The sequence below is a fragment of the Pleurodeles waltl genome, chromosome 1_2, assembly GCF_031143425.1.
Source record: "Pleurodeles waltl isolate 20211129_DDA chromosome 1_2, aPleWal1.hap1.20221129, whole genome shotgun sequence".
Taxonomy (NCBI): domain Eukaryota; kingdom Metazoa; phylum Chordata; class Amphibia; order Caudata; family Salamandridae; genus Pleurodeles; species Pleurodeles waltl.
Window position 1 is genome coordinate 316821200 of NC_090437.1, and position 15420 is coordinate 316836619.

Sequence of the window (15420 nt, forward strand, 5' to 3'; positions counted from 1 at the left end):
ATCCAGATTTTAGCAGGGCAGTCCTTCTTTCTCTTGTAGCTTCAGGCTGCAGATGTGAAAGGCTATGCACCTCTTACATATTTATTCCCAGCTACTCGGCATAAGGAAAGGGTTACCCCAACCAATAGAATGCAGAGTGACACCCAGTTGAATGATTACTTTCTCCAAAGTGTGGCGTACTCCTGTCCCAGAAAGCACCACTCTTCCAAAATCCATGATGGCTAAAACTTCAGTAGAGCAGTAAGACCTGACTAACCAACCCCCAGTGTGTTCATTTTCATAGCTCTCCTCCTTCTAACACCCTTAAGCCTGGTATCTGGCTCAGGGATCCAGAAGGTGGGGGTTAGGTGATCTGGCATCCTCCACTGTCCTGCTCTCCTTTGAAGCTGTAGGTTTTATTACCCCTCCCCCTGCTCTGGCATTCCTGTGTAGCCCCAGAGCTGCCCTTCACCAGACAGGCTCTCTTCCCTAGACAGTGACTTATCGCTTAATCAAGCAGCTCTGCTAATCCTCTTAGCACTTACCAATCAGGAGATCTTCAGAGGACTGGATTTTGGATCACAGAAAGAAAAGCCTTATAACTTATTTTCTGTACAAGTTGTGATCAATTCACAAATGTCAATTTGCTGGATTTATCAAAACAAATCTTTCAAGTCCTTCAATGACTTTTCCAAGCTTTTCCTTTCCATATTTACAATAAAATACAATATTGCACTGAAAGCCTATGGAGCCCAGTATCTACAATGGGCGGAAAAATGAAACGATCAGTTTCAGCTAGCAGAGCCCAGGGCACAGTCAGACTCAGTTACCATCAGCACCAGTCAGCTACAAAAACAATGGGGGTGAACAGGGCAAAAAGATGACTTTGCAACATGGTCACATCTGGAAATGCTAGGGTTGCCAGAGTGAGTTAGTGGAACCATAGCTACCCTGAAAGGGAGTCAAAGCAGTCTGGAGCAATGAAAAATAACCCAGACAACTGCGAAGAGAGGAAAGGGCAAGGGACATGGGAAACCAGCCCCTAAATGTCTCATAGTTGAGGTGGATGTGGTGCCAGAAGGGATTGCCCTGGAGCCCATTGAGGTGGGCATTATCTCCCTTGGTCACCTGCCTGGACTTGTTGGATGGCAAGTAGAGGGGGACTTACCAGGGAGTTGATATGTAAAGCACAGAAAAAGTACCCAACCCTGAAGGGCATGAGGTGATAGGCCAAAGCCCAGTCAGCTGATAATTCCTCAGGCAGTCATCGCATTTATTGGGAGGATGACCTATACTGTGAGCTTAAAGCGGATGTGTGTGTGGCAACAAGAGTCTGGTGGTCACCCAATGCTACAGGGTTTTCCTACTGGGTCTGGTTCACACAATATACCCCTGGCAGGACATAATGGGCCATGACAAGACCTTTACAAGGCTTGCCCTCCACTTTTTCTGGTCCCAGATGAGGATTTCCTCTGATGCTTTCTATAGGATATGCTTGTCCTGACAGGCCAGTGAGAAGATAAGGCAGAAGCTGAAAGCTCCCCTGAATCAATTACCTGCTGTTGGAACCCCCTTCAAAAGGGTGGGCATCAACATTCTTGGGCCCATGGATCCCCAGGCAGTCTCTGGCCACAAGTTGATCCTGGTTCTGGTGGACAATGCCTCGAGGTATCCCCAGGCCATCATTCTGAGAACTGCACCTGCAGTGCCTAAGGCCCTGGTGGGGATTTTTACCAGAGTGGGTTTCCCAAAAGAAGTAGTGTCTGACAGGGGCACCAACTTTATGTCTGCTTGTATGCAGTCAATGTGGAGGGAGTGTGGAGTTCTTATAAGTTTTCCATACCCTATCATCCATAAACCTATGGTCTTGAGAGATTAAACAAGACCCTCGAGGGCATGGTCAAGGGTCTACTAGAACCTATGAGGCATAAGTGGGTTGTCCTCTTGCCATGGCTGTTCTTTGCTGACAGAGAGGTGCCACAGAAGGGGTTTGGTTTTAGCAACTTTGAATTGCTGTATGGACACCTTGAATGGGGACTTCTCGGCCTGGTTAGGGAGTAGTGGGAACAAGCTCCCAGGAAAACTCCCCCGGATGGGTTTAGCTACATTCTAGCCCTCTGGAGCCAGATGGACAAGTTTTGGAAGCAAACTTCTGAAAACTTAAAGGCAAGCCAGGAAGTAATGAAGCATTGGTACAACCAGGTGGCTACCCCTCTGGAATTCCAGTCTGGACAGAAAGTGTGGGTGATGGAGCCAGTGGAGCCTAGAGCCCTACAAGACCATTGGACTGGGCCTTATGAGGTGGTTGAGAGGAAGGTGGATGTCATCTAATCAGTGGACCTCAAGACCCTCAAACACCCCCTAAGGGTCCTCCATATCAACCGCCCCAAACCCCACTTTCAGAGGTCTGGGACCACCATGCTGTTGGTGACAGATGGTGGGCAGAAAGAGAAGAGTAAACCTCTCCCTGACTTCCTAACCTCCAAAGAGAAGTATGGGTCAGTAGAAATTGTAAAGTGCTCCCCTACCCTGGTTTCAGAACAGCACAGGTACTGTCACCAATTCCTGGCACAGTTCTCCTCTCTTTTTCCCATACTCCTGTGGTTACACATCTGTGTACCCACGACACTCATAAAGGAGACGGTCTCCCCCATCAAAAACAAAATATACAGGCTGTCAGACAAAGTGAGGGCAAGCATCAAGGAGGAAGTCTCCAAGATGTTGGACTAAGGTGTGACTCAGCCTTTCAGTAGCCACTGGTCCAGTCCTATTGAGCTGCTACCCCCGGACTTAGGTTCTGTGTGGATTACAGGGGGCTCAGTTCAGTCACCAAGGCTGATGCCTATCCCATACCCCTGGCGGATGAGCTGATTGACAGGTTAGGGGCTGTCCACCTCCTTAGTATCTCTGATATGACTTTAGGATAATGACAGATCGCCCTGACTGAAAAAGACAAGGAGAGGTCAGTGTTCTGCACTCCAGAGGGCCTCTACCAATTCAGAGTGATGCCCTTTGGAATAAACAATTCCCCTGCCACCTGCCAGCGGCTGGTGAACCAAGTCTTGACTGTTATTGAGGTCTTCAGTGGTGCTTACTTGGATGACATAGCTGTCCTCAGTAGCAGATGGAAGGACCACCTGTTTCACCTGCAGGAACTGCTTCAGGTTCCTCGAAATGTAGTCCTCACTATCAAGGCCAGTAAGTTCCAGACAGGGCAGAAGTCTGTAGTGTACTTGGGACACCTGGTGGGCAGGGGTAAGGTGCAGTCCCTCCAGGCCAAGAAAAAGACTGGAATGGCCTGGGAGTCCCCGAAAACTCAAACAGAATTGAGAGCCTTCCTGGGCCTCACAGGATATTACAGGAGATTTTGTCGAGGGATATGGCATCATTGTTGCCCCCTTGACTGAGCTGACTTCTAAGAACTGGTGCAGAAATGTGATTTGGACTAAGGCTTGCCAGAATACATTTGACTCCCTTAAACAGGTCATGTGCATAGCCCCTGTGCTCAAGGCCACTGACTTTTCTAAGGAATTTGCTGTTCAGACTGATGCCTCACAACATGGCATGGGTGCAGTGCTTTCACAGCTTAATTGTTAGGGTCTAGATCAACCTGCAGCTTTCATCTCTACGCAGTGACTTCCCAGGGAACAGAGGTGGAATGTTATTGAGAGGGAAGCCTTTGCTGTGGTCTGGGCACTGAAGAAGTTGAGATCATCCCCATTTGGAACTCACTTCCGGATTCAGACAGACCTCAGATCCCTCATGTGGCTATTACAAATGAGAGGTCAGAATCCAAAATTGTTGAGGTGGCCCATCTCCCTACAGGGATTGGACTTTACAGTGGACACTTACCTGGGTCAAACCATGCCAATGCTGATTGTCTGTCTAGGTTCCTATGCCTTAGTGATGAGACGTCCGAGGAGGCTGAGTAGTTCTCCTCACTTTCAGCTGTGGGGACAAGTGTTACACCTGACAGCCTTAGGGTGGTATTCCCACATACGTTTTGCCTCCTTACCTCCAATTTTCCTGAATTAATTTTTGTTGGCCTTGGGACTCTGTGCACTTAACCACTGCTAACCAGAGCTAAAGTGTTTGTGCTGTCTCCCTAAAACATAATTTGCATGGTATATACCTTATTGCCAAATTTATCTTACTTATACGTCCCTAGTAAAGTGCACTACATGTCCCCAGGGCCTGTAAATTGCAGGCTACTAGGGGCCTGCAGTACTGCTTGTGCCACCCTAATTAGGTAGCGATTTAAAACACGTCCCAGTCCTGCCATTGCAGCCTGAATGCAGTCTTACACTGCCATGTTGACTTGGCATTTAAAACCCATTGCCAAGCCTTAAACTCTCCTTTTATTACATATATGTCACCCCTAAGGTAGGTCCTAGATAGCCCACTGGGCAAGAGCTGTGTGAATAAAAGGAAGGATATGTAGTTGCAGGTTTTACATGTCCTGGTAGAGAAAAACTCCCAAATGTGTTTTTCACTACTGTGAGGCCTTCCCCTCTCTTATGATAACATTGAGGATTCCTTATTACATTAAACCAGCTGTAATTCCTGACTGAGAGAAGGTAAATTTGCCATGTTTAATACCTACAGAATTGTAATGATAAATCCTCTTTAATGGTAAAGTTGGATTTATTGTTATAATTTTGAAACTGCTACTTTTAGAAAGTTATTTTGAAAAAATGGGGCAACCCAGTACCCTGGGACCTGGGTAGATGAATAATGTAACAGAAAAAATGTTTTGGTCCCTCTGGGGGAAGGATATGAATTAACTTCCACGATAGTGGTTGTACCATAAAGAACTTTCTGTAACAATGAAGTTTGTGAGTAATATATCACATTTATTAGAAACTTAATCTCCACAATTTGGAGTAAAGTAATCAAGGTGCTCCTGTATAATGGTGCAGTGTGAGTGAATTATGTGTTAGTATAAGTGTTGCAGTGCTATTTACATGAAAACTAAAACCAAACTGTGGTTAAAAGCCTGAGGTCTCAGATAAGCACCTAGAACAATAGGTACTGTGAGCCTGCTGAATTTTTCAAAAGCCAATCCACATTTTCAAATGACTATGACATGCTGGTTGAGATGGGCAATAGCTTTGTCTTACAGCTTGAAAAGATTGAGTTGAGTGCCCTTGAGGTTCTAGCCATCCTCAAAATTACTGACTGAAAAAAAAAACAGTTCTTTGTTTTTCTAATGCAGAATTGCCTTACTTGCAGGAAATTTTATTTAGGCATAAGCATGCAGGGCGATTTATGAGTTTTTAGAGTACTCTATAACCTAGTTGGAAAAGTGGTTTGATTTATTTTGCTTCAGGTCCCATCATTAGTGTTAATTGGGCAGGTGTGCAAAATCTTGTTGCAACTGTCCCTAAAATCGGTTGTCAAATTTTGCTTTGTGTGCATATGTCTGCCAGGTTTTAATATTCAACTAAACTCGGTTACATATGAATGTTTGCTCGGAACTGTCATATGTTATACAAACCAAAGAAAAGAACCCCATTTAGACCTGTACTTGTGTTGGACATCTAATTACTTAAGTTATAAATAGCTTGACCTCTTCCAACTTTTTCCCTGCATTTTGACTTTTTTGTTCCGAATTTATAGTCACTGCCCAGAATTTGCTTTCGTGCTACGGGGTCACTCACCCTACTGATGTACCTCCCACAACTGAACAGATATAGAAGTCCAAGTGCATGGAAACAAATACCAAGCGCTCGAGTATTGAGCTCGTCTGTATGCAGCACAGTTAATGCTCACGCGCTGCCTGATGAGCGTGAAGTGAAGCAGGCACCTCCCATCTTGTAACGAAGGCCGGTTTGCGTGTGTCGCTGCCTTTTTCAAAGCCTGTTCCTTCTGTCGTGTCTCGGTTCTCCCCTCCCTGAAGGGAAGGAAGCGTGAGTGAATGAGAAGGTAGTGACAGGAGCACCGCCCTCCGCCTTGCCCCGGGGAGGGAGCAGGGCCGCGGGGAGTGCGTGAGTGAACGAGCAGGGAGCGGAGGAGGTGCTCTGCTGTCAGTGCCCTAGGGGAGGTGACGGCAGCGAGAGGCTTAGCGCTGCTCCTCATTCGGCGCAGACGGTGGCGCTAGCAGCAGCACTAGAACGAGAGGAAGAGGGTCCAGGGCAGCATCAGTAGTTGCTGGAGAGGGCAACGAACGATGGCGTTTGTTGGAAATGGGGAGATGGCGGAGCACGACGCCGACGAGGTAAGAGAGACGGGGGGGAGTGCTTGGAAGAAAGGCGCGCGGATGGGGGCACAGGTGGCTGGGTGTGGTGGAGCGACGGTACCTGGGGGCGCCTGGCGCCCAGGAGCCAGGGAGAGAGGAGCCTCCAGTGCCGACGAGGGAGGTCACCGGTGAGGACAGGTGCACGACTGTGTCCGATAGTGACCTCTCCCGTGAAGGCTCCTTCACCTCTAGGTGTGGCGCGGCTCAGGCGCCCGAGCGGTTCCTTTAAATGGCATCTCCGGCGCCCTGGGGAATGCAGGGTTTTCACTGCGGGGTGAGGGCTGACGGTGCCTGGACTCTCCTTGCCGGACGCCCCCGTAGAGGCGCTCAGGTTTCTTGCTCACCCAGTGTCATTTCCGTAAGCTGCCTCTTAGGGAAGCAGGGGGCGGAGGGTAATTCTCTGCCCTACAGCCCTCCGCGCCGTCAGGAGCGCATCCTTGGGCTGCGATAGACTAAGCAGCCTCTCACTATCACCTCGCGCCCCTTTGAATCAGTGTGACCCTCTGCAACCAGAAGGCTCTGCCAGCTTGCAGGCGGTGCGAACATTTTTTTGTTACGTGAAGTGAAACAGAAAGCGAACGACCTTGCAAAGGTGATGTATGCGGTTGCTAGGTTTCATGATTACATCTTGTATTTCCGTAACCGTTTCAGGAAGTTTATAATGTCTAGTAGTTTGGCTTGTGGTTCCTTCGTGAGGAGAGACGTTAGGAACGCTGTGACCTGGGCTTAAGTGATCTGCAAGCACAAGCTAACGTCCCTCCTATCATCCCCCCTTGAATTGACTTCATCATTTATTTTACCCCGACACAAAATACCCTTTCTAATGGCTGCAGTGCACACTGTATTGTTACACTTGCAGAACAGTGTGTTTTCAGATGGTGGACTGGTTGCGTCTCGCCCAACACTTTAATCCTATTTATTTCAGTTTTTGTATAGCATGAACTTGGCCCAACGATGTTAAAGTGCTTTACACGAGTACCAGATTATATAATGGAAGGTCACATTTTTTGTCGGTACAGGGGATCAAGGGATTTGTATCAGAAGCACAAGATGTTGAGCCGACGCAGAGGCTCGAACCTCGTTTCACAGATTCAAAGTCGGCGGCATTTGGCCACAACCCCTTCACCTTGATCCTCTGATAATACATCAAGATAAAAACGTTTACTCTCCAATTACATTAATTTACCTTGTTGAAAATAATAGTGATTTGGAGTGAAAATCTATTTTTAGTGAAGTTATTGAATCAATTCGTTTCTGACTACAACTAGGGCGGCTAGAGAGTGTTGTTTTCAAGTGACTTCTGAGAGCACCACAAATAATTGCTGTTTTCTGTATTTGCACAACTTGAAGTTCTGTTTGAAAGTTCGCTTTTAAAATTACACTTGCTTGCCTTCCTTCTTTTTTTGTGTTGTATACAGATTACTACTGTGTGCTTTATTTATGCTTACATCTCAGTTCTCTGAGTGGTGTATATTATTTCAGTTGGAGTGCCAACACAGAAGCTTACTCTGCTTAATATTCTAGTCAACCACGTGTCCCCCCTTCAAAAGGTAATAAAAAAATTTGAGCTAGACATTTTTGTTGAAATCTGCACGTTATCTGGAGATTGTGGCAAGTGTGGTAAATTTGTAATTATTCGGTAAACACTGCTTTTGCAGAATCACATAATTTAATTTGCCTTGACTATAGACTGCCTATTCTTGAGCTGATGCTAAAGTATTTGCTGGCCTAGATGAAAAGGCTCATGTGCACTGCCTACACAGAGCTTCATTTGTTAAAATGAATAAAAACCATTCTTTGCTCAAGGTTTATTTTTTTAAAGCTCATTAGTATGGTTGCCGTTCCTGAAAACCAGGGCTATATAGTTTTGATTTCACTTCATGCCTCAATCTTCCACTGTCTGTCTTTTATTCCATTGTTGCAAGCACTAATATATCCCTGCTGTCTTCCTTTGTCACTGTTTTCCTATCTTCATTTCTCCATTGTCCGCCCTTATCTCTTGTCCCGGATCAAGTTACCTTGGTGAAAAATAACCCTGATGCCCAAAAATGAGTGCTGGTGCCCATGGTCTGCAACCACTGGCATACATTACGTACATCTGTTACACCTATCCTGTCATTGTGCATGGGCAAGCACCCAGGAACACACAGAATGAGGAAACCCACAGATAATTATTCATATATGTATCATTAATCACTACATGGACTTTCACTCCAATGTGTGCACCCTGGCAATAGTGCAGCTAGGATAGGATGAAAGGGCTGTCTGTGATTAAATAAGTTTGATGGCCCTTCTCTCGTGCCAGCACAGGCATGTTAAAGGGGTAGGACCACGTTACTTGTTTGTGAGCCTTGACCTAATTTGTTTTTTAGGTTTTGTCACAGCAGTGCACTCTCTTGAGTGGCCTATATATAGTGCATCAGCTTTTGTTTGTGAGGACTGCTTTGTGTAGCTGTTCTGGCCTTGCCTCAGCAGTATTAGTTTTATTCATGGAACTGCTATAACGAGGGATGTAGCTTCAGTGGGGGTGTTTGGGGTGTGCTCCCTCCCTAATAAATATTTCCTCTAATAAGTCTTTGGGTTTTAGGTGCTTGCAGTGAGTGAGGTCTCTGTTGGATTTCAGATAATTTTTACACGCATGCACGCTGACAAGAACACACAGTCTGTTTCTCTCTCTTTTTCTGTTTTGAAGGTGTTCAAGAAAGTTGTTAATTTTGCAAAAGGTTGCTTCCAACTTAGTACCCCTAACAACTCACACGCCTCTGGCTTTCCACTGCCGCCTAAGCCCCCCTCATGCCCCACTTATCGCATAATATATTTTAATAGGCTGTGCCAAGGTGATTGTTGGAAAATCTGAAGCCCCCAGCCCAAACTCCACAGTCTTACCGACCAAAATTCGCCACTCGGTAAGACTTGTCCTTCATGTGAGACTGTCTACTTGAGTAGTGCCCAATCAGAAGGTAAGTCTTTGATCTATGTGTTGCTTGAAACTTGGTTGGCTTGTTTTATCCCCCAGTAATATAATGGGGTCTTCAATCTGGTTACTATGAAGGTTCTTACAATAAATTATCATACTTTATAGAGTTATGATTTCGGCTTTTCGGACATTCAGTACTGTGGTATTTTTATGGTGTGAACCTAGTCAGGAGGCGGCCCAGCGCTGTATAGGTTCAAAGGAAAAGATACAGTAAACAAGCAACTGGAGGGGAACTGGGTTCTGAGAAGGTAGGTGGACTGCAACAACATAATGAAATGGTGCTCTTGTGGCTCTTTCCCAAACATTTGGTGCAGGGTTGAGACATTCCTTACAGATACAGGGATCCAGTTCTGGGTGCATAGATGGGGAACGCTTGTTGATTTTCTTTTCTTTTTTCCTTTTTTTTAATACTTTTGTCTCCAGCCTGATGGTGTCCTGGCTGTTGGAGTACCAAGAGCCACTGGAGGTGGTGAGCTTCTCAGCATGATTTGTTGGGGTGCCAGACATGTGAGCTTTGTAGATGCTATTTCGACTGCTACAACAACACATTATATGTGTAGTCTAGCATGATGTGACCTCACTTAGAATATGCTTTTGAATGCAGCTTTTATTTGTATATAGTTTGAGTAATAACTGAAACCTACAGCGAGACAGCCTTTGCCACAGATGTTCATGTTTCCAATTCCTTGCTTGGAAAAGGTATGGCTGAAGTTTTCCTTTCACCCTCCGTGGTATCTTAGAGTAGCCCTTTTGTGAGGTCTCAAATTTGTTCATATGAAATCAGAGGGTGCGAGTTTTAACGAGACCAGATTGTTTGCGCTTTGCTGGCACCAGTAAACAGTATTCTGTAGAACGGGGGTGGGAGGCGAGGGTGTACACCTGTTGCTCATTTAGTAGCTATACTTGAGCTGAGCACGTGCATCGAGTCAAGGAGGTGTTTGATGTCTTGTCGGGCTCCAGGTGTTCAATTGAATTCACTGAGACCTTAGTGCAAGTTTGGTCGTGCTCCACTCGAGTTCTGGTTTATCTGGCTGCCGGGCCCCTATATGACGTCAAAGGAATGCAAAGAATTGTCTTCTCAGACTTATAATGGCAAATGTGCTTCAGACGCCATCAGGGTCGATAATGCGGAAGATGCTTCAGACGCTATCAGGGTCGGTCTGGCTCACATTGCATTCTGGCAGTGCCAGATGGACAGTCTGACAGGCCAGAGTGTCAGGGACATCTTAAGGATTTTGGCGGCCCTGGGACAAACGTCTTTTGCCCCCACCTCCTTTCGGACAGCTTTGAATTTATGATACAGTTTCAGCCCTTTCATGTCCTTTTTGGTCAGGTCACCGACAGTGACACACTTGTCCGAATTCTTAATGTGTTTACAGCTAATTTTCAGGGATATCGACGTGTGTTTTCAATAGTAACACGGCAGCAGCTCACCAATACTCCAACAAATAATCTGTGACATCCTTCCTTACATGTGAGGTCCCGTTTTGATCTAAAATAAATTTCATTTTATGGGTGTTGCATGAAACATACACACATTTTTCTCCAGAATATCTGTAGTACACTCTAACACATCACCCACATTGAGAATAGATTAAAGGAAAACGCGTAAGAATGTTTCAAGGTCACCAGGGCAAGACTGCAGTAAAGAGAAGGTGCGATCAGGTGGCTGCCTGGAAGGCTGGGGCCCTGGGGCAGAGCCTACTTTGCCCATGCCTTAAAATGTCTCTGCAGTGTGTAGGCCAAATTGGTCACTATTTGTGGGCTGCTGTTGTAATCATCCTTGTATAACGAGTAGGATGCAGGTGTACACAATGTGCAGGCAATGGTAGGTTGCTCTGGGTACACAGTGCAGCACTGGGTGGGCGTCTCGTATGGAGGGAGCTGCATCATGCACCGTGGGTGTGCCACAGCAGGTGGTGCAGTTCCAATTTCAAATAAATCAACTGCCCCCTGACCCATGGAAGCTGCAGCAAAGGTACCTTCCTCAAGTTACTCCTGCTCCTTTTCTATCCTTCCTGTACTGATGAGATAGCTAAATGCACTACCAAACAATGGCTATTGCCAAATTCCCCTTGAAACGCTAGCAGTGGCTAAATGACTGTGTATGGTTTTAATTCCTTTGGTGTAGGAGTCCCACACACGAGACATACTGGAGGAACCATACTGGGGGCTTTACAAATGTGGACCACCTTTTTAATCTTCTTTTTTTTAACTGCATTTGCAAATGGCGGGACCACTTTTTTTTATTTTGGTGTCCAGAGCTATTTCCTGTCCTAGTCCTACCCTGGTTGCTATTGAGGCAGTCATTTTATAGGCAGTGGTTCTCAGCCTTTTGACTCCTGTGGACCCCCACTTCATCATTGCTGGGACCTAAGGACCCCCAATGAATCACTAGTGGAATCCGGGGACCTCCCCAGCTGTGTCATTACTTGAAGCAGGAGATCAACCTAAGCATTTTTGATGATTGGAACCGCGAAACAATACACAAAATACACCAAATATTTAATCATTTTATTTAATTCACAAATATATATATATAATAATGGGAAGGTTGGACATGTCTCAATTCAATTGAGGCCACTAGTCGTCCATACTACAATCTGTTGGATGCACTTGCACTGCTTCTACAAATAAAAATGAGGACACCAGCTTAACTTTTATCCTCCCAGTTTTAAATTCCTTCACTTTTTATAGAACATTTTAAAATGTTCATAGTTACATTTTGAAATTATTAAATTTATATACCCTTTATTAATCTGTTAATATTATTTAATTTTCTAAGCAGTCACGGACCCCCTGAGTAGGCTTCACAGACCCCCAGGGTTGGGAACCACTGTTTTATAGCATGATGCTAGAAAGAACAGGCATTACCTACCCAAGACTGCAATTGAAGACAAGTGACACAAGCAGCTGACTCCTTCCTAAGTCACAAAAAGAGGTTTTTACTTGTTTGCCATGTGAAGAAGAGAAAGGTTTGTGCCTAAATAATGGCTCACCCCTGTAGGCCATGACCCAGGATCCCAAAATTAGGCTATTTGTGCCACTCGGGTGGCGGCAGGGTGTGATAGGTTCTAACTTGTAGTGGATAAGCAGTTCACACAGGTAAGTCAGTAGCAAAGCGGAGGTCATAGCATCCTGCTTGATCCCAGCCTAGCTAGATGGCCAGCCTGTCGCTCTAGGCATCAAGGATGGTTCCAAGGCAGGTCCACTTAGATCTTGTGTGGGGGAGGTTCTTCAATTAGCTGGATGTAAGCCCCAGCGTTTAGTCCAAGCCCTCTTCATTTGGGTAACAGCCCTCATTCCAGTGGAGCAAATTATATTTTCAAAGTTGTTTGTACAATCTATACATGATGGATTGAATGACTACACTGCTTCCTGCTCAGGGCAGCAGATGTGTATAAAAAGGCTGCTTCTCAGTCACCCTGGAGTGGAGGGGGGTTGTTTCTAGGCATAGGAGACTTCCCTGGCTTTTAGCGAGTGCTGTGGCCCTCACAAATCCATTCCATTGCCAGTCGCATATCTAGGGAATCTGTTCTGCATATTCAAACCAGGTAGTTCTCCTGAGGAATGTGTTTGAGATGGGCTCATCACGTTCCCTCCAAATCTGTTGATCTCTGTCCCTCTCTATCTAATATGTGTATACACTCGCAGTCGTCATGACTGTGGATGTATGGTTCAGCTGCACATTCCTTTGAACATTTTTAATTTGCCTGTAATTTTGCTCCCCCCCAACTGATTTGCATCAAATTTGGCGCTCACTTAGCATATTCAACTAAGGTTTACAAGGGGAAAAAGTTAAGAGCTCGGTCAAAAAGGATATGCTTCCCAATTTTAGCTCCCACAGGACATTTTACTTGTACCCACAGTCAAAACCACTAAACAGACTTACTCCAAACTTGAAATCAGTGTAGGTTTCCTTCCGAAAGCATGCTTTTGTTGGTTACATGTAAATTCATTCTGAACAATTTGATACATTAGTATTGGAAAAAGGTGCCCTGTGGGCTTGAAAGGGTTAAAATGTCTGTATATTTTGTCAGCCATTTGTTGATTTACTTAAACCTTTGCCACTGTTTGATCAATATGCATTAACATTGCCCGGCAGTATGTTTAGACTCATCTTGGTATTGTCAAACTCCTATAGATCTATCAGGGGAAGCAGAGTTAAAAAAAATAGGTTGTGGGAGAACACAAATGTTTTTTTGCTCAAAAGTAGGGTCCTGTGTGATGAATGTGAACTTAATTTTCCAGTAGATTGAAAGGATTCATTTTCCTCTTGTTACTGCAAATTTTGTAGCAATCCATTAAAGGGTCAATATTAAAAAGGGGGAAGAGTTAATAACTTTTTAATTTGCTTATATATTTGACTAGATGAATCTGCATTAAATGTGCCAAGCAGTTAGCAAGTTACACCCGGTGCGTTTTCGGTGTTGCAGAGAATCTCCCCAGAAGTTCCTGCGGTGGCGGCCTTACTCGATGCAGAGGAGGCCCTTGACTCACTGGAGCGGTCTTTCCTGTGCGCCATGCTTTTAAAAACTGGGATTACATAGATGGGTAATTCTCCCTTATAATGCTTCTATACTCCCAACCAATGGCCGGGATATGGTACCCTTACTGCTCCATTTGATATCACCAGAGGGGCAAGACAGGGCTGCCCCCATCCCTGTTACTCTTTATCATAGCCATGGACCCCCTCGTCTACCATCTGCAGGAGAAACATCTTCACCGTGACTTGCAATCTAAGCCCAGTCCTCCGCTGGTGTTCTTCTATGCGGATGACATTCTGCTATTTGTGCATCCCCCTGTGGAAAACTTGGACCCAATAATGTGCAAGATTTTACGATTCTGTCAGTTCTCTGGCCTAAATATCAATTGGGACAAATCTGAGCTATTCCCACCACTCCACAAGCAGGTGAATTCCCCCTAAAGCGGTCCCCTGATTCGGTTAAATACCTGGGTGTTTACATTCATCACAAGAAGGAACAGATCATTCAGCTGAACTACGGCCCTGCCATAGACACAGGTCGAGCGGTGGATCCGGCTGCCACTTTCCATGATAAGCCAGATCACCATCATCAAGATGGTAGTCCTTCCCCATTTTTTAATATTTCTTTTTACACGTACCCACCCCCTCACAATTTTTTTTTTTTGCTACACTGATATGGGCGGGCCACAGACCCTGAGTCGACTAGAACACATTGGTGTCCCCTATGAGTGAGGAGGTTTCAGTGTGCTGCATTTCCATCTCTATTACCTGGTGGCGCAGTGTCAATTTGCATACCATTGGTATCACAGGGATACGCGGCTACAGTATAATAAGCCTGAGTGTAACCAGGCGGAAGTGGTGCCCTTACACGCCATACTACCGCAAGGAATACTGCTAGACCCAACTGATATCCAACACTCTCAACCACCAGTTGGGCATGGTGCAGTTACTAGGCATCTAGTGCAGCTTCTAGGCAAAGATGTGCTGTACTCTCTCCCCCCTTAGCCCCTCGTTGACAACCAGTGCTTAGCCTCTGCACATGATTTGTGAGTCATGCACACACTGTCCCGTCATACATTGCACACGCTGGGCGATCTTTTCTCTGACGGGCACGTCATAACACATACTGCTGATGTTTGGTTTGCCAATGTCACCCTATGGACCACTTTGTACTAGGTCGTATTCATAGTGCCCTTGGCGCCCAGATCTCCACTTATCCTCTGGCTCCTGAAGAGTTTATCCCATTGACATCAATAGTAACTGACCCGGCCAGTAGGCGTGTGGTTTCCAAACTATATCATCTGGAGTTGCAATGTCCGCTTACGGACAAACTCTAGTACTGCTGTTGCTAACAACAGAGATCATATCTCCAAACCACAAACATAAGTTCATACATTTTAATTTTCTATGATGTGCATACACTACATCCTGCACCATGGCTAAGCTTGACCCCTCCAGATCTTCACATTGCCCTCAGTGCCAAGTAAAAGAAGCTGACTTTGCGCACCTAACTTGGACTTGCACTTACGTGGGAGATTTCTAGAGGTACGTCTTTTCCCATCTCTCCTGTATAATAGGAACTGCTCTGGAAGCTGACCCTCTTATTGCCCTGCTGAGGTATGTATGGGAAGTGCCACAGGGGTTCCGTAGGTTTACAGCAATGGCATTATTTTTAACGAAGTAGGAAATCGCCTTGCATGGGGGTAGCCAGAGACCCCCAACTGTCCTGACTTGGCTTAA

The 15420-nt window shown here is 45.6% G+C and overlaps 1 protein-coding gene across 2 annotated transcripts in view; it reads left to right on the top strand.

Moving 5' to 3' along the window:
- The first annotated feature begins 5797 nt into the window (after positions 1-5797).
- TTC39B (tetratricopeptide repeat domain 39B) overlaps positions 5798-15420 on the top strand; it is a 486814-nt gene continuing 477191 nt past the window's right edge. The window contains exon 1 of one of the 2 annotated variants that reach the window (XM_069238795.1): positions 5798-6196. In XM_069238795.1, the coding sequence (XP_069094896.1) occupies positions 6149-6196 (48 nt within the window). In that variant the 5' untranslated portion in view covers positions 5798-6148. The remainder of the gene's footprint in view (positions 6197-15420) is intronic. The other variant, XM_069238785.1, reaches the window with a different exon arrangement.